Raw genomic sequence first — 25,263 nt, forward strand, 5'->3', positions numbered from 1 at the left:
CTAGATGGGCTCTCCCAGTAAGTCGATCAGATGAGACAGGAACCAGATCGGCTTGTGGAAGCCCCCCGATTGCATATGGTTCTTCCAAGGTGGCTTTTTGTGCCTTGGTGGCTCCATTGCTTTGGGTGCCGCATACCGTAGCGATTTTGTCTGTTCCCAAGTTGCGACTTCAATCTCAGCAGCCGCCATGGTCGATGGTATTACCGCTTCACTGTCTTCAATTGAAGCAATAGTAGGGTGCCCCTCTGAGGTATTGTCACGACCGTCATCCATGCAAGCATGATTTCCCTCAACACCCTTTGGTAGAGGCACTTTGAACTTGTACTCGCTCACCCGGTCAAGGCATTCATTGAACAAATTCTCTACCAGACCGTCCCGCACATCATCGACAGGTTTGCCGTTGATATCATATATCGTTGTCGCAGTAATTAAGGCGTGGTATCCTAGGCCCAGCTGACCACGAATAAGGGTGTTCATCGGGTTGCCTCGGTCGAAGCCCGTGACAATCATACCACCCATTTCAGCAGTGCACCGGCTTTGGTGAAAATCCGGGTGTTGGTGGCGGGTCTGGACTTGGAATGGTCGCGAATAAACTCGGCCACCTATCCGATCGCGCCCCTCTAAGACGACAATACTGGGCACTTCCACGTCCAGGCTGACAAGTAGGTCGTGGTGTTGCTTGAAAAGGTTATCCAGCTGGCGAGCACAGCCGAGCCCAGCCATACCAGCGCCAATGATGGCTATGGTCTTCTTCTGCCTGTGTAGAGAATGCGACGTCATACTTTCCGATCTCGGCAGTGATGCCTTAGCACCCTTGTCCTTCGGTGGCTCCTTAATCTTGACACATCCAAAATTGATGTATCCTCGGCGGACAAGCCAGTCAAAGGAAACACCAGCTGCCCTGAACCAGCGCCTGTCTCTAGAACAACCCATGGCATCATTTCTCGTCACAGCAGTACTGGGATTTCGGAGCCAGAGCCGAAGAATCCCGTTGCGTATATTGAGATATGTTGTGACTTGTGCGTGGCTAATATGGTGACGAAGCATTGCATGCTCTTCTTCGTGTAGCGCATAGGGATTCAGTCTGGAAGACTCCGCCGCCGCAATACACTGTCCTGCGTACTCCTGCGGTGTGAGGTCAGAGGGAATAGAAGACTTCGGCCGAGTTTTGAAAATCGGTCGTCTTGATACAGAGACCCTCTTTGGAGATGATGACAAGGTGCGACATTGGTGGGGCAAATGGTCCGGATCGCTTTGTATCCCCGATAAACCTTTCGGGGCAGCCGCATCCTGTACATTACTCTGAGTGTCATTCATGCCTTGACTATCACATTGAGGGACCTGCAAGGCTGGCTTAACCTCGGCTTTGGAAGATATGGGCCCAGCAGTTGGCATGGCACCGTTGCTGTCTGGAGGTGTCTCATACTGGCTGGAAATTTCCGAGAAAGTAGAGCTCGGTCGGGACACATGTGAGTGAGAGGAAAGAGACGATAACGCTGTGGTCTGCACGCCATCTTGCAAGACCACATGTCGAACGACAGGAGACGCCAGCGCATTTTGTGATCTAAGCAGGACCAAAACGGTAAGAATCGAGCCAATGAGTTTTGTCGTGCTATGAAAATTCTAGGCCAGAAAAACAAGTACTTACGCTGTATGCAGTGTAGCCTGTATCCTCGTGGTACTGTAACAAGCGCGTCTTTCAAACTCCTCCATACCGGATATACTGGCTTTCGTTTGGAGCCTTATGGTTGATGTGCCCGGACCCATGAAAGGTAGTTCGGTTCTTTGAGACAAGTTGTCTTTTGATGCCGTTTCAGGCTTTCCTTGTGGCATGGCAGGCAGGGAAGTGATTTGAGGACCAGTTTGTATTGTGATGGCTGACTGGGAGTTGTCATTGGATGCCCCAAGTGGAAGGCCTGGGTCTGTCTGTGTTGCCATGGCGAGCTCACTGACAGTATCCGTGTCCTCTCCTTGAGACAACTTGGCAGCTGGTGGACTCGAATGCTGATTGGACAAGTTTCCGCGGCGTATGTGGAAGGTAGTCTCGTTTCCAACAGCAGGAGCAAGAGGCTGGGATAAGGTATCTGGCAAACCTTTCACCAGCACTAAATTTGATTCCTTTGTCTCGCCAACGAAGTTTCTCACCTCACGAAACATATGCTCTCCGTATTTATCAGGAAGTTCAGGCGTTGAGCTGAGTTCGATCGTCGACGGTTCATCTGGGACTGTAACCTTATCATGGACCCCGAGCGTGGTAATGCTATCCATTTTCTAGGATCCGAAAGTTCAGTCTCGTTGGCCTTTGTCTCAACCGTACACTATCACTCCAAAAGTGAGTAGACGTGGGACACACAGGGCGTTATGCAGCACTCTGTGACGGGCAGCACCATCATCGGTAATCGGCGCGTGTGTATATATATACACACTGGCCGTCCAAATTATGTAGATACACGCCTAAGCGTTCGTTCATACAACCTTCCGAGACAAGAATGAAGGCTATTCTTTCTAGACGGTACGCGTTCCTTCCTTGTTTGAAGAAAAGCCCGCTGCAGAGGCATTCAATGCAGAAAGGACAGTTTATCCAGCCTGGTCAACTGGGAATAAAGTCAGTCAAAGCGATATGGAAGCACAATATGACAAATTGAACTGGTAGGGATTAGGATCGCAAGACATCTCGAAGCTGTGAACTTGGTCGGGTGGGATGGCGAATATCGTACCAAGAAAAGATCGAGGGTGTAAATCGTGAAACTGGCACAATCAATAGACTTGGCCTGCCCGTTTTTTTTTTTTCCAGGGTTCGTATTGATATCGTCGTCATTAGACTCTTCGGTGAGTCAATTCGCTTGGTCTGATTACCAGTTGAGGGCCATCGGTGAAAGTATGATTCAGCTGAGGGCGATGTGTAGCCAAGGTAGAATGGACGTTGTCCTCTTGCTGCGGCCTATGGGGATAATCGTCTTGATGTTATTATAATTTTGTTGCAATGACCTCGATCGCTACAGTCGTTCTATGAGCGTCGAAGGCAAGGTGTCTCTGCGATAGAACCTACTGACGACAACAAAATATCTCTCCTTACAAATGCCCCTGTGTCGAATTTACCAGCGGTCCAGTCAAGCTAGCGAAGCGAAAGACATCACGTGATTATAATTTTGCTACCAGAAGCCAAGTCCAAAGTGTCCCCATTTAATTATGAAATAAAATTTCGCCGCATCGTTGACGTCGTCAAATTTTGAGTATCGAAAACGCAAAAAGCTATGCTCTAGCGAGGCAAGCAGTTATACGAATCTAATGCATAGAAATGTCCTATTGCAACCTTTCTGTGTATCGTTGCAATCATCCAAATACCTGTTGGCACCGTGGTATAACTCAGTGTACTTCAAAGCCCTACGGGGCTGTCGCGGCGTCCAATCCGCCATCTCGCTTAAATGATCGAGTCTCAACAGCAGCTGCCATCATCTTGTTACCGCTTACAATTGATGTCGTGCAAACAACGATCCTACGCTGGCCTTATCCAAAATATGTTAGTATTCGAGCGCGGAAACAATGGTCGCTGGGGTCGACTCACCTTTTTCTTTCCGTGCAATATACCGTAACGCCGCAATCTCGGTAAAAGTAATGCCGCCAACGAATACAACAAACACAGTTTTCTTGTTTCCGCTACCAGATAGCAGCGCCCTCGCCTTAACAGCCTTGTCTTCTCCCTTTTGAAGGATATCAAACGTCTGGCCACGCACATGTTTAACCGCCTCGTCGAAACCGCGCCAGCCTTGGGATCCGCTAGTGACACCGTTACCTTTTGTGAATGTCAAAAGATATTGCTTTTGCAGGATGCATTGGACCAGCCGCACCGAAAGTGGCGCATACCCACTATAAACGTATGCAATGTCGTTTGGGTCCTGCTCGCTGACTTCATCGACGATAAGCCGCAGCTGCTTTCTGAGAAATGTGTAGTTGGTTTTTGTGCCCGTGGCTCCAGCAGAGCCAGCCATTGGAATCATACCGGCCAGTGGAGATGATCGTGGCAAAAACATTTGCAGGGTTTCAAGATTTTGCAGCGTTAGGAGGTGCTGGTATCCATATCCTTCGAGGATCAAGCGTCGAAATTGGTCGTATTCCTTAGGTTTGATACCGCCAGAAATACAGGAGTAGATACAGAGCAGGCGCAGGACTTGGTTCAAGGGTGTGTCACGGGCGATGAGCTCTTCGATGGCGTCAAATTGGGCGGAAGGGTCCGCACCTGCAGCCAGGTTTTGCTGCACCTCGAGAAGGCTGCTAAACTCATCGCTTCGAGTGTATTTGTAAATCTCTTCAACAATCCCCGCGTGGATTTTGAGACTGGCTTGCTCGGCTTGGTAGCCTGGGAGCTTCTGGACAAAGTCTCGCAATTCCGCCGTGGTTCGCGTACTGTGTCGGCCTTCATAGTCGCTCTGGAGCCTACGGGCAACCTTGTTGAGCAGACTGCCGACAATGGCGAAATTGGCGTCACGAAGCTCTTCATAGAGCTTGTCAGATGAGTCCAGCTGAATCTTTCGTTTTCGCGTCCCTGAGGAGATACCAGAAGATGCACTCCCACCAGCCGATGCAGACGCAGAAGCAGGTTGTGCGCCTCCAGAACTCGTCGATGCCGCAGCTGCACCAACGATTGTCGAGTCGACATCGGTTTGATTGTTCTGAATTCCATACAATTCGTCGATCAGACCCTCATAGGTCAGTTGGGTGAGAAGTGGCGTGACTAGGTCGACCTCGCGGTCGATAATAATGACACTCTCAGTTGTGGTACTCGGTGTGAGGCCTACTTTACTAGCATCGCTAACGTCTTCGCCAGCCAGGAGTTCCTGGCGGAAGCGGTCCAGTAACTCAGCAACACGTTTGGCGTTGTCTCCTTTTCCGATAATGCGTGGAAAGAGACCGTGGCACTGTTGAATACCCATAAGTGCTTTTGCGAGGAGAAACGACGCAGTCGGGTCTTTTGCGAGATAGAGATCTTGGAAGGTTTCGTCTAGCTCGAGCGACAGAACATCATTTTCGAGAGGGAAAAAATATAGTGGTAGTTCTGAGATGCTCACGTCACCAAGCACTCCAGCCTCTTCGAGTATGGCATGCGTCACGAGCGTCCGGCGAGGAACCCAGAAAATATGAAAGTCGTGTCCGGTTTGGCTCTCTCGTTGCAGTCTGCGAATTTGGTCTAGATAAATTTTAAGATGCAAAACCGTCAATAATGAGGGAAAGGGTAGGTAGACAGCGCGGACAGAACGGGAGAGAAGGGCGTCTGCAAAGGGAAGTAAGCACCTGCTATGTCTTGTGCGTGGCGGCCACACTCGCCACGAGCCACGAAGATGACGTTGCTCTGACTTGTATCGGTATTTCCATTCTCGAGAAAGAAGAACTTATCAACACCGTAATCCTGCAGCGTGGAGACTTTGGCAATGGTGCCAATAGGCCCGGCGAGGCTCTTCTCGATGACGAGGTTCTTCTTGCCACGAACCGCCTCAAGAAGATACAGCAGATCTCGTCTCGCCTTATCCCTCACCTCGTTGGTATCAAAGACTGCTTGGGGGGTCATGGCGAGCGCTATTGGTTTGTTTCGACTCACAGCACTAGGTTCGTGGGCGAGTCGTGGAGGGAGTAGGCAAGAGGTGGAGAGTGGAAAAGCGATCGCTCGGAACTGTATGCGGTGTTTAATATCCCGCACAATTGAATTATACTTCAGATATGGCTATTGGAGGGGCTATTGGTGGCGGGGTGCAAACAGCGCAAACAGACAATGAAGTACGAAATATGTAGCTGATGGAACCTGTTCGTGACGGGAAGCTCTATCTCAGTTTCGCGGCTGAAGGTCGATAGGTCAGGGCTCATACTGGGCCCAAGGACCCACCATCCGTAGCGCCCATAAGCTAGGACGAAATTATAGGTGTTGAAAACGCGTAATAATTAGTACAAGACACGTGCTACAATTAACGTCGAGAGACGGCGTACTGCTAGGTATCTACAGAGCGGAATCGGAAGAATTTAAGGAATCAATATTTAAGATGCGCCCCCCCCCCCCCCCCAGCCCCCAAGAAGACAAAAAAGTTAACTGTTGGAAGATGGAATTGCTCTAAATTCAAAGATAAATATTGCGCGGCCCATGACTTGGACCGTAGACACCGCACAAATGCGCCGTACACACAAGAATAGTTATACTTTATTGTCGTGGTAGTAAAAGTCAATATCACGGGGCCGTAAACGGTTGGTTCGAACGAATTCAGCGTCGCCAGGCGGCCGCTCATTTTTCGTATTGCCGGTCAGCATGCTCTGCAGGCTCATACAGACACTCTCGACGTTCTGGACGGGACTCCAGCCTTGTGACCCAAGTAGGTCAAGGCAGATGATGCCATTGGAGTAGATGTGTGGGTGCATGGGAATCGGCCGATCAGGGCCTTGAAGAAACACGACTTCTGGCGGCTCTATACAACAGTCAGAAAAGTTCTTCCAAAACCAAGCCATGTGGCCAACATTACATACCAATTGGGTAAGTTGGGGGAAATCTAAACTTCAGTCGATAGGTTTGGTCCATGTATAGAGGATTCTGGTCAAGAACCTGGATGTCGGCTATCCATTCTTCAAGATTCTCCGATGATACGAGTGTGATACCAGGAGGCAAGCCACTGCTCCCAATCTGGATTGAAATTAACAACCAGACGGTTGGCACTGGTTAGTGACTGGCTAAAAAGGTACCACGCTCCAGAGTACGGAAAATAGAAGCTTGGAAGGTGGCGGCCAACCTTTAATAGCTCCTTTTGCAGCCGCTTCTGTGAGGAGATCATGTCGTCTGATGAAGTTGTGAATCCTCTAAGTCAGGTAAATATAAAGAATACTGTGCGGTGGCTCAGGCGCTCGGTTCTGTGCGATGCACCTTCACTCTTAGATAAAGAGCGGGGGCAAAGATGCTACGGCAAGACGTGGTTTCGCGGAAAGGAGTCGATAAGCGTACTTCGTCAAGAGGGACTCACAGACAAGTTACAAGAGGGGGTATGACTGGTTAGGTAATCACTCGCCCTCGAAGTATTACAAGATGCCACGTGCCGTCGTGATATGCGAAGATCGTAAACAGCCAGCTACGGTAAGGCCCCGTCCTGGAGCAGTTCGTCACGGTGGGTGGTGGTCAGGAGGTGCCGTCCGGGACGATGAATAAAGGTCGAGTCCGTTCCTGTGCTGGATCGCAGGCTTCGTGCGGCGTCATATGCTTGCTTCGTTGCCGCTCGATAGCTTCGTTCGTAACGAAAGCCCAGTGAGGTGCTGTATGCATGGGGTGACGAGAAAACGGGCGCAAAGTCTTCTCGTTTGCACTGGAGCGATTGAGGTCTAAGAATGGTTGGCGGCCGTGGCAGAAAAAGGCATTATTCTGTGGGAACGTGAATGTTTCTGTCGTTATTGGTGGGGCGGCATGGCTGAGTTGCCTTGATGTTGAATGTAAACTTGGGGACTGTCTTGAGAGCATTGGAATTTTGGCTCAGGAGCAGGACCTAAGGCCCCAAAAAGTGGGTCTGACCAAGCCACGCCAAAAGTGACTTGAGGCAAACGGGCGAGATAGTGTGGCGTAAGCATGATAGTCAGCTCGACATGCGGCCATGGTCTAATATTGAAAGCCTGCCACCCACCGTTCCATTAGAACCACGAAACGGTGATGAATAGGCGCCAGGGCAGTGACGTGAATGGTGGCTACATAGAGGCTTCACGGACCGTAGGAACATATTGGACAACTAGCTTCTTGTCAGGGAAAATTATGTATAATTTACATGCTTCAGTATTACGCAGTAAAACGAGGGACTTTCTCTCGGGTTATCTCTTGCAAAATGCCTAGGTCACTTTCCCTCCTTGAATTCCCATGCCGGTTTTGTCAGAGAAAAGAGGCCTGATGTCATACCTGATTCCCGTTGCCGTACTGCCGTTGCTTTCATCCCACTTGAGACCCTTCTATCCTGCTTCCGCTCTGGCTCCGTCCTTTGCTTCTCCGTGACAGGGCGCTGCCCCACGGCCTCATTCAAGGCCTCTTCATCTTCATGGGGTTGTCGTTTTCCCGTCCTCGTGGCTGACTTGTGCACTGAAGGCTTTTGTATTGCTGACTTTTGGGCATCTGACTTGAAGCCCACTCGACCCGGAAGAAGTGGCGAGATTCCATAGTTTTAGCTTCACGGTATATCTTTGCCTGTCTCATAAAGCGTTGGATGGCTTCATTCCGTGGCGCGTTTTGCTGATCGAGGACGCTCGTCTGTGGTGTAGACAAATCCTCTTCCGTCTCGCCCGTTCTCCGTACCCCCGATTCCACAAGCTCTTCCCTGGCGTTGTCGTGCGACGGCTTGCGATGCTGGACAGTCTTGGTGTTCATATCCAGCCACCAGTATTCGAACTCGAGGTACTCGGTCCAAGTCATCCTCTTTTTTTGCTACCGAGAATCTTGAGAAGACCTCGCGGTAACCGTGCTTGGCCAGGCGTGTAGCCCTCTCATACTGCGCGAAGCCTCCATCCTTGACCTCCCTTATCCACTCCCACCGGCCTGTGTCCTGTTCCTGCTGCCACATGGTCCGCATAGTCGCTTCGAAATTCGGTTCAGTCACTATCCATCCGGCTCCAGTAAACTCGAAGTGGCGCCGCTTCTCTTCTAAAGCTCTCGTCTGTTGTGCTGGTGCCCCCGCGGTTCTGATGCTGCCACCTCCGGAACTCCTTCCATCGTGCTCTCGTAGAAGTAAAGTCCATTTTCATTTAAAGCTGGCTACACAGGTTCCATCTTAGGGAGAGAAATACCCTTGGAAGCCGCGGCGCGCGTTAGAAAACAACCCAGAGAACTATGGAGATATAAAAGAAAAAGCGATGAGCCTAAGATACGTTGACACAACATATTGCTTCGGGGCACTAGTTAAGCACAGACCTAATGGAACATCCCCATTAGACTGGCGCTTGGTACGAGGGTTGACGGGCTCCTCTTTAAAGGTAGGAGACGCGGCTCTCTTGCGAATTCGGACGGTCTTGGCGGTTTCGCTATTGCTGGAGAGAGCCACCATTAGATCGCATGCCCTAATGTGGGGCTCCATGAGGTCTTCGTAGGGCAAGTCCTCCTGTTGCTTGGTGTAGAGATCCGCCAGCATGGCGCGCTCTTTTATATAGAGGTCGATCCGAAGGAACGATGTCGTGGGATGCGCGAGAATCTCAGGTGACGTTGATATGTGATAGCATGCCGATCAAGTTATCATTGTTAGGCTCGTCTAGGAAAGCGTTCTGGAGTTGAAATTGCACTCTTTTCGTTGATTTAAGTATTTTGAAGGTGGCTTGCCATTTGGGATCGTGGCGCATTATTTTACAGCGTCTTGGGCGTTTCTATCAACCTTGTTTGGTGCTCCTCGCCGCTAAGCTTTGGCTTCGATAGCCGTCTCGTAGCCGTAGTCGGGTGATTGGCATTTCATGTCATTGTTGAGTTTGTTGTACTGCAGAGCTTTATCTAGAGACATAACATCATCATCCCAACGTCGGAAAACGGGTCGCTTGAGCCACTCAGTCTTCCATCGTAGTGAGCGTGTAATTAATTACTGGACGGGGCCGATATTCCTGGCCCGCCATACTCCCGCGGCGTTAGTAAGACTGGGGCAAACAAACGCCCTATCGTCGATTGGCGAGGCGATAATGACGTTGATCACGTCGAAAATTAGCGTTTGGTGGGAAAGAAGAAGAAAATTGTCTCATCCGCCCTGTTATTGATATAAAAAATAAAGCTGTGAAGGCTTTTACTTACGGCTTGGGCTTGTTATCCGCTCCCTTGTGGTGGATGAACCTGATGGTCATGGCGAGGATATATCGACCCGTATTATGACGGCGTACTCACTATCAGCTTGATATCCTCGTAATAAAGAGCCTTAAGACGCCCACGGCTAACGGTCTGTTGCGAGAGCAGCTGCTCAAGCACGTTCTCATCTTCAAGGTTGAGACCAACCACGGATCCGAGTAAGCTCATTGGGCCGAAAAGCTGCTCTAAATAGTCGTCCTTGGGCTTTTCCTTCTCACCATCCACAATCTCAGCCGCGCGGCATCACGTGTAGGTAAGGATAATGTAACACCCCGATAGCTGCACGCAGTAGCGCTTCGAAGGGAAGATACCGGTGTCGTAAACAATCGTACACCAACAAGGCCAGAAGGCCACCAAAATCGGCAACTTACTTCCCGCCGCCGTTTGGGGCCTGCAGCTTGGAAAGCCGAATCAATATCGAGTCGTACCAGTGGAAGAAACTGGCAATGGGTGCAGGCAGTGGGGGTGGCATGGGGGATAGGAGACGTAGGATACTTTGAGAACCTCTCGGTTCGTTTCTGTCGAAGTACTGGTCCTTGGCAGTCGCGAAGAGCTGCTTCCACAGGGGAAAGTACTCCCAAGAGGTACCCCATGAATTGATCTTGTAATGCCTCACGCACAGGGCGTAGAGGAAGTCCATGGCCCTGGGTGTGTCGGCTCAAGCAATCTGAATAGCCAGTTAAAACTCCTTGCCATCCCGAGCCTCGAAGGCAAGCTTCATGTCCTCGCAATACTTCTTCCCACTTATGGAGCATGCCGGCGAAGTTGAATTTGGTGTTGCCCGCGTAGTTAGGGGGGAGAAAGTGGAGGCCTGACGGCTGTTTGTGAATGAGGGCATGCTCACGAGCTCTTCGAACTTGGTGGTTGTTTGTGGTGCCGCCTTTCTTCTAGGCCACGTGAGCGATGAAGTCTGCATGGTGGCCCGTATCGTAGCTGGCAATGGCGCTGGCAGCGGTGGGAATGGAAGCAGGAATGAAGCACGAGCTATACTGGCAGTTCGCAAAAGAGGACCCATGAGGCATATGACCAGAGTTATGACCAGAGTTATGACCAGAGATATGACCAGATAGCAGTGTGTCTCTCATAGAAGCAGGCGGGCGGCCAGCCCTTAGAAGCCGCTCCCAGAGAGCTCGCTCCATCATGAGGTCCTAGTCGCGGCGAGCCAAGGGAAGACGGTTGACGTTGAGCAGCGAGCAACCCTCAAAGAATGAGTGAGCCACAAAAGAGGCATTTCAGGGTGTCGGAGGGGACTCAGCAGCGATACCATCGCTGTCGTTAGCCAGCCTCCGCCTCTGCCTAGACCACGGTATCACCCGCGCAACGGCATACCGCTTAAGCGAGAGGGCCGATGACCAACAATCTGAGGGCCAAGCTTGTCCAAAGCATCACAAATGCGCCGCCACGGTCTGCCAGCTCTGGCGGCCTTGACAACATCTTCAAGACCTAATATGTAATGAGGATTAAAAGGGATCTCTTTGGGGTCGGACCAAAAGAGAATTCTTCCTAAGTACGACACGGTTCAAATTGCGGTTGGCCACGTTATCGTCCCGCCACGAAAAGCCTACTGTAGTGTTAGAGATAGACCACTTAAAGAAAGCAACAAACATAATAAATACGTTTCGACAAGGGACGAAACAGACGTTCGGTGAGAGGACACGATATGCATAGTAACATTACACTATTGCAGCTAGCCAACCAGGTCGCAAGTGCGAATGCGGCTCTACGGCCAACTCTGGCACACACTCTGCCACAGTGCATTGTTTCTCCTCCAATGTGGTTTTAGTGTCTTACGATGCCGCACAGCGAACTCGCACCTCTGCAACGATTGTCCACAGCGTACTTATCCAAAATGTCGTGTCATTGACAGTGGCATTTTACACAATTATCTTTCCCGTACGGCCATGTGTCGCAATGACTTGCTCGACTGGCCGTCGTTCAAGGCGATCCTGCCCGAAACGAGCTTTGGGTGTGCGAAAATGTAAGATATTAATCCGTGGGGCTGTGCCTGTCCATTCAGCCCCATGGCACTCCAACGTATCTTATTTTCCCCTGCGCGGCGCCCTCAGCGCGAGGCATCTTGATGAAGTGGGGGAGGGCCTCCTGGACAGCCAGGCTGAACAGGCCACCCAGCACAAACCAGACACTCGCTCTATCTGACTCGTCCGTCGTAGTGAAGGCGCCACCCCTCCTTTTCATCTTGTTTCTCGGCTGCCCCCCTCTCTCGACTGTATTGTGAGCCCTCCGTCAACGCGCGCCTTACTCGCGAACTATGCCGCGGGAGGCTGAAGCCATTCGGCGGCTGCCAACTTCGTACTTCGCAATTGACTTTAGTTTGCTCCACCCCTTTGAAAGGAGCGGCTGTCCTTTGTTTTTTTCCAACACTGCTTCTAAATTCTTGGCCGTATTTCTCGTTTCCTCCCTCGTCCATCGTGTGCTTTTCTCAACTCGGTTCGTTGTATCCCTATTCACCCTCTTCCATCGTATCTCTCCGACCTTTCCTACTATACCTCCCGTTGATGTTCCCTGTCGTCAGCACTCCCACGATCCCGATAAAGAAGCTGCTGCCACCGCCGTTAATACCCAACCGACGTTTAACCAATTTGTGCTGCCCAACAGTCTGTGAAAGCGCATCCACCGTCGGCTCCGAAAACTCTGCCTGTCCGCTTTGCGCCCATTGGGACTCGTTTGTGTGGACCTCCGTCGCTACCCATAAAGCCCACGCTGCCTGCGTCTCAGCTGTCCTAAATCAATCACCTCGTGTGCCTTGAGCGCATACCGGATACAATCCCTGCGGTATATGGTGCGCCTTGAAGGGGTTCCTCAATACCAACTCCAATATGAGCTGTAAGTCGTAGGCTATCTCGTCCCAGCCGAGGGCCCTTCATGTTGCCCGCCGGCACTGTCCTTTCGCGGTCCAGCAAGCAATTACATGCAGCTCTCTGGATAAGGTTAAAGACTAATACCAACTTGTTCTATCCAGTCTCCAGTATGCTAAGCCGCCTTCATGGCCAACCCGACAGCTATGACAAAAAGTTTGGACACCTTTCAACCGTCAAAGGCGCGTACACTGTTTTCTTTCCAGCGGCTGCTGACTCCGCCCCGCGCTTTCTTACAGATCCAAATACCACTTTGGTCGCATGCTCGGCGCAGGCACATATGGTATTGTCCGCGAGGCAGATGGCCCGACCGGAAAGGTCGCCATCAAGGTCATCCTGAAAAAGAATGTCAAGGGTAACGAACAGATGGTCTACGACGAGTTGAATCTCCTCCAAAATCTGAAGCATTCGCATATTGTCCGCTTTGTGGACTGGTTTGAATCGAGGGTATGACTAAACTCCCTTTATCTGTATTGGCTGAGAATTTCTTTTTTGTCTTCTTTGATAACACTGATACATTGTCCGGTAGGATAAATACTACATTGTCACGGAGCTTGCTACGGGCGGCGAGCTGTTCGATCGAATTTGTGAGCAGGGCAAGTTCACCGAGAAGGATGCATCGCAGACCATCAAACAGGTTCTCAGTGCGGTTGACTACCTGCACAAGAATAACGTCGTGCATCGAGGTATGTACATATTTTAGCTTTAATCACGGCCCTCCAGGTTTTCATTCCCTTCTCTGTGGCCTTATTTGTCTGACAATGGGCTTCGTAGACCTGAAACCAGAAAACCTTTTGTACCTTACAAAGCAGCCTGACTCCGACTTGGTTTTGGCTGATTTCGGCATCGCCAAGATGCTGGACAGCAAGGACGAGGTCTTGACCACGATGGCAGGCTCGTTCGGCTACGCCGCGCCCGAGGTCATGCTCAAAAAGGGCCACGGAAAGCCCGTCGACATGTGGTCAATGGGTGTCATAACGTACACCCTCTTGTGCGGTTATTCGCCTTTCCGTTCCGAAAACCTGCCCGACCTGATCGAGGAGTGCACATCTGCCCGTGTCATCTTCCACGAGCGCTATTGGAAGGACGTTAGTGAGGACGCCAAAGACTTCATTATTGGCCTACTTCAGCCAAACCCGGATGACCGCTGGAGTAGCGGGGTATGTTGTACAATTATCTGTCCATCGTAACAACTCAACAGCTGGGCTAACACATCTTTTCCAGGATGCGCTGAAGCACAAGTGGCTGAGCGGCGAGAGTGCCACTGAGCACAACTTGCTGCCAGAGATCAAGGCCTACATGGCAAAGGCTCGCCTGCGCAGAGGCATCGAACTCGTCAAGCTTACTAACCGTATTGAGGCTCTCAAGATGCAGGAAGACGACCCCGAAAACTCTGATATGCAGACTGATACAGCAGCACCACTCCAGAAAGCGGCCGCTGCAGCAGCTGCCCAGAACGACGGAGCTTCTGGCAGCGTCGGCGCTGAGAGCGGTCCCACCGACAAAACTAAACAGACAATTCAAAAGGTAAAGGGAGCCATCTTCCGGGAGGTTGTCATGGCCAAGGTCCGCGAAATGCGCCAGCAGGAAGAGGTGCGCAAGGAGGTCGAAGAGGCCAGCAAGCAGGGCTCACCTTGATTTTTACGTAGGAAACGTTGTCAGAATACACTGCAAATTGGCAGTTTGGGAGTCAAGTTGACCTTTTTCGTTTTGGTTACTTTGGCCACTTTGGTCATGGTCATGCATGTTATTTAATTAACGCTCCGCCTTTTCTTTTATTTTGGGCTGTTTTCTCTTGTGGGACTGTTATCGCGCCCTCTTTGCTATTTTATAGGACATTTAACAATACAAATCAAAATAACTACATTGTGCTTGGCGCAATCCTGGGGAAGGGCATTCGTCGTTTCGTTTCGGTGATAGTTATCAGTTTTATGTATATTGTTCTGCATTCTTCTTCTCTTGGCTCTTTCTTCTTCCTCCCTCTATCAATCTCAAAAGTAAAACGCTTTAGCATTAGAGTATATTTTAGGAAAACAATGAACGCTCGCTCGACCGGACGAACTGAAAAATACAAAATTCATATACCACAATAGACAAAATACAAGAAACAATCAAACCATACATGATAAACATTGGTTTGTTAAAAAAAAAATCAACTATGAAACGCCCTAACACCATCGCTGGATGGATACAAAAGGAACCAATAATGACGTATGACACGAAAATGCATAGACGATTAGAGCAATTAGGAAACGAAGAACGTAAAGTGATTCATCAACCTTGGGTAATACCTCAACTACCACGGACACAACAAGGCAACTGTAGATTTTTATCCCAATAAAGTCGTAATTCGTAATACATGAACAGTGATGCACGTGTCGCGGCACACTGTGAACGGGCCGCGACGACAAATGGAATAGGATTAAATACGGTCATTAGATGAGCTCTGCGAGAGCCGCATTGCGAAGAGCTTCGTATCGGCTCGGGTCAAAGCGTTTACGTTGCCAGCCCCCCTTCCGCAGACGCTCGATACGGGTTTTCCGGTCAAGATCGTGCGCATCTTCTCCCAGCGGCACCAGGCTAATATTTTCTGCAATATAATTGTCGCCGGTGGGCGGTATCTCGATAACAACCTCCAAGTTTGCCTTGTGTTGTTCAAGTCGAGATTTCAGATTGGCGAGATGCGCACAGTATCGACTTGCCGAGTTATCAAGCTTGAAAGAGCGGCCATTAAATCTAGCCTCTAGGTCAATGACTCCATTGCTTAAGTGGTTAAAGTTTTTCGAGGCCCTTGGTGTAGCATCCTCGTTGTTAGCCTGCTGTAGAGTTGGTATGGACTTCTTTGAACAGCTAGGGGTTTCTGGTAGATTCTGTCGAGCTAAACCGGTGACAAAATACTCGTCATCGAAACCCAGAGTAGGCGAATCGGGGCGTATGTAAGGCTCAAATATAGGAGTGTCTTTTCCGGCCAATTCAAATGAGACCTTCCTGGCCGGCCCGAGCGAGAATGAGAGGCTCGGCGGTAACGAAAACTCCAGCTGGTGTAGCCCGGCGTTCAGATCTTCTGAATAGGTTACGGAAGGGATGGGGGAAGAAAAGCCCGTCTCTGATGTCCAGGCCCGCGAGCTGATGGAACCAGATGGCGAGTGTGGATTTGATAGGGGTGGCAGGGTGAAGCTCGCCCGGACCCTGGATTGGACCAATACTTCAGCATCGTGAATAAGATGGCTGGCTTGGCCGTAGTGCTCCCGTGCCTCCTGCAAGAGGCGGGCACGGTACGCGGAAGGGGAGCTCAGCGGTCGAGCACACATCTCCATTGCGGTCGCAGCATAGAAATGTAGGGAAATTAGATACGTTGGCTCGACGTCGGACTTTGATAACATGTCAGTATTCCGGCCTGTGTGGAGTGTTTTGAAGATAAGGCCTCAGAAGAGCAAGGTTCCCGATTAAAATGACCTGTCGAGGACGATGACTCACCACGTCTTTCGCGTTGACCAGAATCTCGTTGCACCGTGTGAAGCATGCACGGTATCTGCGGTGTGCGTGCTGCCGTTTTACCTCAAAAATAGCCCGCTTCCAGTCCTGATTTGAAGACGAAGAGAGTGACAGACGCGTTGAGGGTTTTGGCTTGGATGGGTTAGGAAACGAAGCCTGTTGTGGTGTGATTGTAAGTGTGTTTGGCGGCAATGAGGGCGACAGAGGCGACCGAACACGCGGAGGCAGGTGGCCTATGCTCCGGCCACGTGAATGGTGACTTGCTGCTTGATCCAACGGCGCAAAGATGACGTTGGAGCGGTTCCCAACCACTTCAGGGTTGAGCATTAAGGGGATGAGGCCCGGCATTGTAGAAAGTTTAAAGAGTGTTGATTTTCTTTATCGTCAACTTTCCGATGGGACAAACACCAGGCCACGAGAAGGGAGGGGATATGATATAAGTGGTTCTTGGTATTCGAGGTTTCTTAGTCCGGGGCAAGGACAGGCAAGGATGGGACCGAAAAGGACGGGATGGGGGTGTGCCGTTCACCTGCGCCTGAAGCCTCCTCGAGGTTCTCGTCTTCTCGAAGTGATTAAAAGTCCGGGAAGGGGCAGATCTCCGTGATCGGCAGTCGCCAAACAAATGGCTGTTGCCAGGCTCAAGGGCGGGAAGCGACCGGGCAGCAGCTTGTATCAGGCGTAAGAAAATGAATCGAGCCAATTAGGCTGATAAACTGTCGCCTAGACGTGCTTCAGACTTCCACAAGACTGCAAGGGAAGAGGTCGAAATAATAAGCCACCTAAAAAGTCAAGGAGCTGGCACACGACAAAATGCACCGTAAAAGGCGTACCGGAAAGCGACTGGAACGGCCAGGAGTACCTAGAAAGAAGATGTGACGATGCTGGTGATCAGGCGAGGAAATCAAATCCGGCTAAGGGGATGCGTTGCAGAACTGGGGCTGAAATGCCAGAGCCTTGTGTATGGAACAGGCACACAGAAAGCCAATTGCCGTGGAAAGTAGGGCAAGCAATCAGGAATACTATATGTTGCACAAGGTACGATGTATTCGACTTACGTCGTATACTATGTAGGATGGCTGGTATTGGTGGAGATGGATAGGCAAGCTTACTGGTAGAAGGTTGAGGAAAGTCTAAAAGCAGACTCAAAGAATAAGGGAAGCATATAGCAAGTCTGAAGTTAAATCCAAAGCGAACAATGGGGCCATTACCTGGATAATAAACGATGGTGAAAGACAGCCTCGAGCATTCAAATCTGTGGCGGCATAATCGCAGACCGGAGCCAATAATTACGACTCACATCGTATGCACAGAATAGGGAGCGCCCCACACACCTATAACTATCGTGGCCAGGCCCCTCGCTGTAATAGCTTGGACGCCATCTGTGTGCTACGCCAACTCCCTGCGCTAAAGCGCACCTACTTGGCGCGTTCGCTCGCGACGCAAGGATCCTGCCGCTTGGGTCGGTCCTGGGCCAAGCTTTGCCTAATAGGGACTTGCATTGGCCAACATAAAATATAATCCCCCAAAACACACAAAATAAAACTAATACAGAGTAAACGATTAAAAGACACAACTGAAATTGCTTATGAATTACACTCCGAGTCCAAGAAAGACGCACACTATGCAAACTGCCCTTAGGCAGGTCGAATGGAAACTTTCGCCGTATTTAAAACGCGAAGACAAAATAGCACAATGCCAGGGCAGGAAAGCAACAACATCAATAGCCCTTCAACAGGCAGCTGCAGTCTGCGACCATCCTGTTTCTTTTCCCAGGTGTGCTCGCCTCGGTGTTTATTTAGATGATGGTTAGTTCAAGCTTACGTACCGCGTTGTCAACCAACACCGCCCTTTGCCACGAGTTGGTATATGCAAGGGGGCAGCAAGCCTACACAGACGGTCGCGGAACGAGATATCACTATTCCGCGTATCTTCTCTGCACTGCACATCGCATATCGCGTTTGCCTCTTTGCTTCGCTGGCGCCAGAACATGTTCGGAAAGCCCACCTCCCTACATCCACTTTGGTCTGGCTCTCTGAAATCGGTTTGAACGGACATCAGCCACATCATGTGCGGTAATTTGCATGTGCCATATGAGATGGTCTACATGTCTCATCCATGCCTTGTTTGAGTTAGGGGCGGTACGGTGTTCAAGGGCGTCAGAGATCAAGGGATAATATTTGACGGGTATTTTTGGGCCTATCAAACGACATCAGTTACGAAGGGGGGGGGATAAAGTAAAAATAAGCAAGGAAAGAAAATCGAAAGGAAAAGAAAAGAAAAACGGAACGAGTGACGAGAGTAGTCAAAAAGAAAGAGCAAGAAGCCGAAAGCCTGGCATCGACCAGGGCGTTTTTCTACCACAAAGGAACTGTTTACAGGATCTGTTTGACGAAATGTAAACTGTCCCTTTGATATTAAAAAAGGTGATTATAGGATTAGGAATAGACCGATGTTACACATCAAAGCAGCATGTGCCTTGACCATTACAACTATTGTGATACGTCAAAAATCAAGCTTGCTAGAGCTAGATATGAGTAGGCCACTGGATCCCCACATTAAGGATAATATCGAAAAATATGACTGCAGCTGGCCGCTCATGCGCTGCGTCCGGTCCTGAGCCATTGGTAGTACGACGAGGTTTGAAACCGAGAACCGCGTTGTTAGAGCCAACCAGACTTCATAATAGCTGTTCAAAGAGACATTAAAAAAGGGGGGTGAGAATTTTCCAGGGCACTGGCACAATTATCAGCCAAAGGGAATAGTTATGCTGTGCAAGTAATCGTAATACACCGCAGAAGAAAATGTGCAAATCGTGCTTTGACCTTCGCACTAGACGCGCGAACGCACAGGGCCACCTTTCACCGCGTCTGGAAACATTGCGGTGTAGCCCAAGGTATCTTTGTGCCGTAAGTACGGGGGAAGACACTGTAACACCCTAGCTCTAAAATCTGAGGTGTGCATGGGACAGGCACAGCGTGCGATGCATATCCAGGCGAGGGCGGGATATAAAAAGTCGGACAGGGGTTGAAGGCCGGCAAATGGGGGACAAACACGGAACCTGGAAGTCGGATGATAGACCGTCGGACACTGCCGAGTCACATCCGTTCGTCGCGAGCGTGCTGTTGACGACCTTTGGGGCCGGAGACCGGCAGGCCCAAGGCCAGCTACGGAGGAGTGGTTGTGCGAAGGTGTGCAAAGTAGAACAATTAAGGGAAAGAAAAGAATAAAGTTCTTCAGGCCATTACGCCCTTTGTATTACTTCGGACAAACGTATAATTACTCCGAACCACGGGATGATTCGTTTTCGCAGGGTCCGCGAGGCAGCAACACGACCCTTCACTGACTGCAGTTTCACTGATTTTCATTCTCTCGGAGTCTTACAGCGCCCCGGCCGGCCGCCACTTTGCAGGCCGACCGACCAGGGCACTAGTCAAGCACACTAACATGCGTTCCAGCGTATTTCGTATATGGCCTTAGCCCCTAACGAGGGCACCAGACATATGTTTTGTTAGTCCTACGGTACTTGTAAGGTCCTTGGCAGATGTTTTCCAGCGTATTACCCAAGACGTTTTGACATAAGAATTCCTACAGCGAACAGGAGCCCCCAAATAGTGATCACAGTTCTGCCTCAGACGGACGACCCGCACATCTTGGCACCCGTCAAAAAACAAAGTAAGGCCCCTACAGTAACCGATTTAGGAGCTGCGGCCCTTGTTAACTTTTTAGTGTATCTAAAGAGTACTTAAATTCATCGTAATACGGGATCCATTTGCCCCGTGTTTCCCCTTTCGTGTTATTACAGACCACTTACTTCATGTCGGCAACGGCGCACCTCGTCGTGTCTTATTTCTGACTGGTGAACAGATACAAGAGGAGACTACTGTCCCTTTTTTTGGACACTTTCCAATGTCTATCGACCTTACACGACTCTGTCGTTTCTCCGAGTACTTGAAGAAGGTAGTGGCCCTTGCCATTTTTTGCTGCTGTTCACCTTGTCGTTCGGCCAATCCTTCCTTCCCTCCTACTTCTCTCCATCGATTTGTTTTATTTTATTTTTCATTTCTGTTCCACATATTTATTCACCCATTTCCGCGTCCTTTGTTTTTGCAGGGCCAGATCTCGGGCGCAATGATAATCGCCATAGTTGACTACCAAGCCCCTCCAACCGATCTTCGTCGACCGTGTCTGGCACTGAGGCGGCATATCGCGACGGCATGATGGCCGCCGAAAACTGCCAATCGCCCAAGTCTACACCTGGCCCCTCCGATGACAACGGCGCACCGACCGCGCCGGGCTCCGCAGCCAACGAGGGAGCCGACATCACAGGACACCACGATGACAGTACGGTCGGCGCTGCCTCCCTGGCGCCGGCGCCACTGAAGGCTGCCGGGACTGTATCGGAGCGTCAACCGACCTTCAAAGACTTCCTCCGTGTTTTCTCATATGCCAAAAAAGTTGACTGGTTCCTGATGGTGGCTGCCTGCGTATCCTCCATCGGCTCTGGCATTGTACGTCGTCCGCCCTGTCTCTGCTCCTTAGCTCTGTTCGTGTGACACTGACCCCGTAGACCCTTCCTCTTATGAACGTCGTCTTTGGCAAGTTGGTCGGAAACTTTAGTACCTCTCCTCGTGACAGCTCCGGTAAGCTTGTTTTCTCCGCCAGCCGCTCGTCGAGGTCGTTTCCTTAGCCTTCACGAAGTAAACCCATGATCTAACCAAAAGTGTTTATGCCTAGACACCGAATCCTTCCAAAGCGGTCTCAACAGACAGTCCCTATACATCTTCATTTTGTTCCTGGCCCGGTTCATTCTTAACTACATCAACAAGTTTTCCTTTCGCATGATCAGTGCTCGCATGTCAGCCGCCATCCGCCTCGATTATCTCTGCTGCCTCTTCGGCCAGACCATCCATGTCCTGGACTCCATGCCTTCTGGGGCCGCGGCGAACACCATTACCACCACAGCCAATACCCTGCAGCTAGGAATTTCTGAGAACCTTGGCACATTCATTGAATTCGCCGCCTGCATTCTCGCATCTATAATTGTCGCCTTTACGTACAGCTGGTTACTTACTCTAGTCATTTCGTCCGTTCTGGTCTACATCCTTGTCGTCGTCTCTATTGTTTTGCCTTATGTTGTCAAATCCGAGGCTAGTTTGACACGGGCTGAAACGGTTGCCAATTCCATTGCCTCCGAATCCTTTGGCAACATCCGCATGCTGATGGCCTGTGGCGCCGAAGACAAGATGGCCCGCAAGTATGGCGAGTGGGTTCAAGTAGCCCGAAAACATGGCCAACACATGGCGCCCTTCTTAGCTTCCATGTTTGGCAACGTCTTCTTCTCGCTGTACGGTGGCTTTGCATTGGCCTTTTGGTTCGGTATGAGGCTGTTCCGTGAGGGCCGCATTCAAGACGTTGGCACTGTCATTGTGGTTGTCATGTCTGTAATCACTACCATTGTCTCCATGGAGCGCGTCGCCACGCCGCTGATTGCTGCGTCTAAAGCTATGGTGGCAGCTGGGGAGTTTTTCGCAGTCATCGACGCACCACGGCCCGTCTCCGGACGGCTTGCCGAACCCGACGTGTTTGCCACCGAGGACATCGTTTTTTCGGACGTCGACTTTGCTTATCCAGGCCGCCCGCACGTCAAAGTGCTTGATGGCCTGAACATTCGCATTGCTGCAGGTAAAGTCAATGCCATTGTAGGGCCCTCTGGCTCTGGCAAGAGCACCATTATTGGTCTCATTGAACGATGGTATAGTCTGCGGAATGACCAACACATTATCGAAAAGGTGGCCCAAAAAGACAAGAAACAGGAGGCTGAAGAAAAAGAGCTCGAGAACCAGGTCAAAAAAGACGCCAAGAACAAAAAGAAACAACGAGAGGAAAAGTGCGATGCGACTACGGATACCAACAACAAGAGTGGCCGATCGGTCGGAGATGCCAAAACCGAACCCGTCGCCGCTGACCTTCCTCGAATCGAGCTCAAAGGTTCCGTTTCCACTTGTGCACACAGCTTTGACGAGATCGATGTCAAGTGGTGGCGCTCACAAATTGGCCTAGTGCAGCAGGAGCCCTTTCTATTTAATGACTCCATTTTCAACAACGTGGCCTTTGGCCTGGTTGGGTCACCATACGAAAATGCAACTGATGACGAGAAACGGGCGCTGGTTGAAGAATCCTGCAAAGAAGCCTTCGCTGATGAATTTATTAACCGCCTCCCAGAGCGTTACCAAACGCGGGTGGGCGAGTCGGGTGCCAAGCTGTCCGGAGGTCAGCGCCAGCGCATAGCCATCGCCCGGAGCATCGTCAAAAAGCCGAAAATTCTTATTTTGGACGAGGCCACCTCAGCCATTGATGTGCGCAGCGAGCGCGTCGTCCAGGCCGCGCTCGACAAGGTGTCCCGCAACCGCACAACCATCACCGTTGCTCACCGACTGTCGACCATCAAATCGGCAGACAAAATTATCGTGCTCCAAAAAGGCCAGTGTGTCGAGGAAGGCACACACGAGCATCTCTTGGAAAATCAAAACGGCGTTTATCATCGACTTGTGACTGCACAGCAGCTATCGCTTGGTGACGATATTGCCACCACTAAGGAAATCACCGTGAGCGACGGTGATGACACAGGCGCAGTGGTTAATGATAAACCTGGCCATGCGGGCGGTGATGAAACTGCCGCAAGCGACACTTCAAACGACATAGTGGACAGCGCTGACAATGCGCCCACCGTCGGAGCAGTTGGACCCCTGGGTGCTGCGTGGAGAGACACAAACTTCTTTGGTAGCTTTGGCCGACTGCTCTACGAGCAGCGGTCTGGTTTTCCATACTACGCTGCATTGGTCTTATTTGCTGGTGGCGCTGCTTCGGCATCTCCGTTGCAAGCTTTTCTCTTCGCCAAGCTGGTTGTCATTTTCGGCGAGCTTAACTTAATCGCCGATGGCAATACAGGCCTCACTATGGACCAGGTAAGCCACGACGGCAACTTCAACTCGCTCATGTTCTTCGTGTTGGCTATCGGGACCGGTGTTGCTTATTTCGGACTTGGCTTTGTATCTACATTCGTGGAACACTTTATTTGCGCTATCTACAGAGAGCAGTACTTCGTTTCCATCGTCCAGCAACGCATCGCTTTCTTCGACGACGAAAAAAACGCATCGGGCACCCTGACGAACCACGTTGGTGGTGATCCAAAACAACTGCGACAGCTGCTTGGAGGTAACATGTCCATGGCTGCGACATCCGTTTTCACCATCGTGGGTTCACTTATCATCTCGTTCGTCTTCGGCTGGAAACTGGCCTTGCTTGCCTTTGCTGTTGTTGTCCCGCTGGTGCTTATATCTGGATTCTATCGCGTGCGGTATGAGATCGAGTTTGAAAGCATGAATGCCGCTGTGTTTGCGGAGAGCTCTAAGTGGGCGGCCGAAAGTATTGATGCCTTCCGAACTGTCACAGCACTTACCCTTGAGGAGGTGATCTGCAAGCGGTATGAGGTTCTACTTGCTGAGCATGTAAACGACGCGTTCAAGAAGGCACGTTTCAAAACTCTCATATTCGCCTTGAGTAACTGTATGTTCACCCTTTTGCGTTGCCATATTCATGAACCCCTCGCCCCTCTCTCTCTCTCTCTCTCTCTCTCTCTCTCTCTCTCTTTATGTGTCTGTGTGTGTGGGTGTTTCTTCACGTCCTATGAAGTCTTCGATGTATTGACAGATATTAGCCATCTCGCTTGCTTGCCAGGCCCTTGTATTCTGGTATGGTGGCCATCTCATATCGACTGGGTAAGTACTGGTTTTGATCCGTGTGCATGTATCTGGGCTCTCTCTGATAAATTTCGCAACTTTTGCAACTGGATAGTGAATATTCGGCTACAGGCTTTTTCGTTTGTTACATGGCTGCAATCCAAGGCGCGGAGTCCGCTGGCCAGGGCCTAAGCTTTCTTCCAAATGCCGCTCAGGTCACGTCTGCAGCTAATCGAATTCTCGGAATACGGGAGACGAAGAGCATCGACCAGGTGCCTCTGACAGAACGCCTACCGGATACAGATGCGGAAGACGACGCCCGCATCGGAAACCGTGGTGCTTGCTTAGAGTTGCGAAATGTTCACTTCCGTTACCCCACCCGCAACGTGCCCATCTTCAGCGGACTCAACTTAACAATAGAACGGGGAAAATTCACGGCCATTGTCGGCGCCTCGGGATCTGGTAAAACGAGTATTATTGCCCTGCTCGAGCGTTTTTACGACGTGGAAAAGGGGGGCGTGTTTTGTAACGGACGGGATATCACGGAGGTCAACGTCCAGATATATCGGAAGCTTTTGTCATTAGTTGCCCAGGAGCCAGCCCTATTCCAGGGCACAGTCCGGGAAAATGTGCTGCTCGGCGTTGAAGAGAATGCCGTATCAGAAGCCGACATAGTCCAGGCCTGCCGCGATGCATCTATTCACGATTTCATCGTGTCTCTGCCAGATGGATACAACACGGACCTTGGTAGCAAAGCAATCTCGCTATCGGGCGGTCAAAAACAACGTGTGGCCATTGCGCGTGCACTCTTGCGCAACCCCCGCGTGCTGTTGCTGGATGAGGCAACGTCATCTCTCGACTCGGACACCGAAAAGACGATTCAGGCCACTTTTGAACGCATTGCGCAGGGACGCACGACTGTCGCTGTGGCGCATCGTTTGAGCACCATCCAAAAGGCAGACGTTATTTACGTCTTGGGTGATGGTGAGGTGCTTGAGACGGGCAACCACTCTAGCCTTTTAAGCAAGCGCGGTGTGTATTGGAGTATGGTACGTATTTGGATGATCTATCACTCTGGTCAAATCTTCTGCTCTATTTCTTCTTGTCGTCTAATCATTCACAGTGCCAAAGTCAAGCCCTTGATAAATAGTTTGTTATTGAGGTATGTTTGTGATTTTATCCCTTTTGCTTTGCTGGGGACCATACGAGCACCTTCCAACGCTCGCCACCATCTTCTCTCCAACTGCTCCCTCTATACTGCTCTCTCCGCTTTATATAGGCTTTGTCGAAAGACGGGCTATGTCCCAACTATTTATGTGCGTCCCCAACTCCCATT

The 25,263-nt window shown here is 50.6% G+C and overlaps 3 protein-coding genes across 3 annotated transcripts; 2 read left to right on the forward strand and 1 right to left on the reverse strand.

Annotated features, from left to right (window-relative positions):
• Window positions 1-3,521: 3,521 nt before the first annotated feature.
• On the reverse strand, window positions 3,522-5,563 carry SPBR_08258 (uncharacterized protein; the record flags this gene model as incomplete). Its single annotated transcript, XM_040766496.1, has 2 exons — window positions 3,522-5,172; window positions 5,319-5,563. The coding sequence occupies 2 exons, from the start codon at window positions 5,561-5,563 to the stop codon at window positions 3,522-3,524; spliced, it is 1,896 nt and encodes a 631-aa protein (XP_040615019.1).
• Window positions 5,564-12,954: 7,391 nt separating this feature from the next.
• Window positions 12,955-14,331, forward strand: SPBR_08459 (Ca2+/calmodulin-dependent protein kinase; the record flags this gene model as incomplete). Its single annotated transcript, XM_040766697.1, has 4 exons — window positions 12,955-13,140; window positions 13,223-13,379; window positions 13,468-13,853; window positions 13,918-14,331. The coding sequence occupies 4 exons, from the start codon at window positions 12,955-12,957 to the stop codon at window positions 14,329-14,331; spliced, it is 1,143 nt and encodes a 380-aa protein (XP_040615020.1).
• Window positions 14,332-20,402: 6,071 nt separating this feature from the next.
• Window positions 20,403-25,077, forward strand: SPBR_08074 (lipid A export ATP-binding protein/permease protein msbA; the record flags this gene model as incomplete). Its single annotated transcript, XM_040766312.1, has 5 exons — window positions 20,403-20,696; window positions 20,756-20,828; window positions 20,923-23,754; window positions 24,156-24,976; window positions 25,051-25,077. 5 exons carry the CDS (start codon window positions 20,403-20,405, stop codon window positions 25,075-25,077), a joined length of 4,047 nt encoding a protein of 1,348 aa, XP_040615021.1.
• Window positions 25,078-25,263: the final 186 nt, after the last annotated feature.

Source organism: Sporothrix brasiliensis (genome assembly GCF_000820605.1).
Source record: "Sporothrix brasiliensis 5110 chromosome Unknown Cont22, whole genome shotgun sequence".
Lineage (NCBI taxonomy): Eukaryota > Fungi > Ascomycota > Sordariomycetes > Ophiostomatales > Ophiostomataceae > Sporothrix > Sporothrix brasiliensis.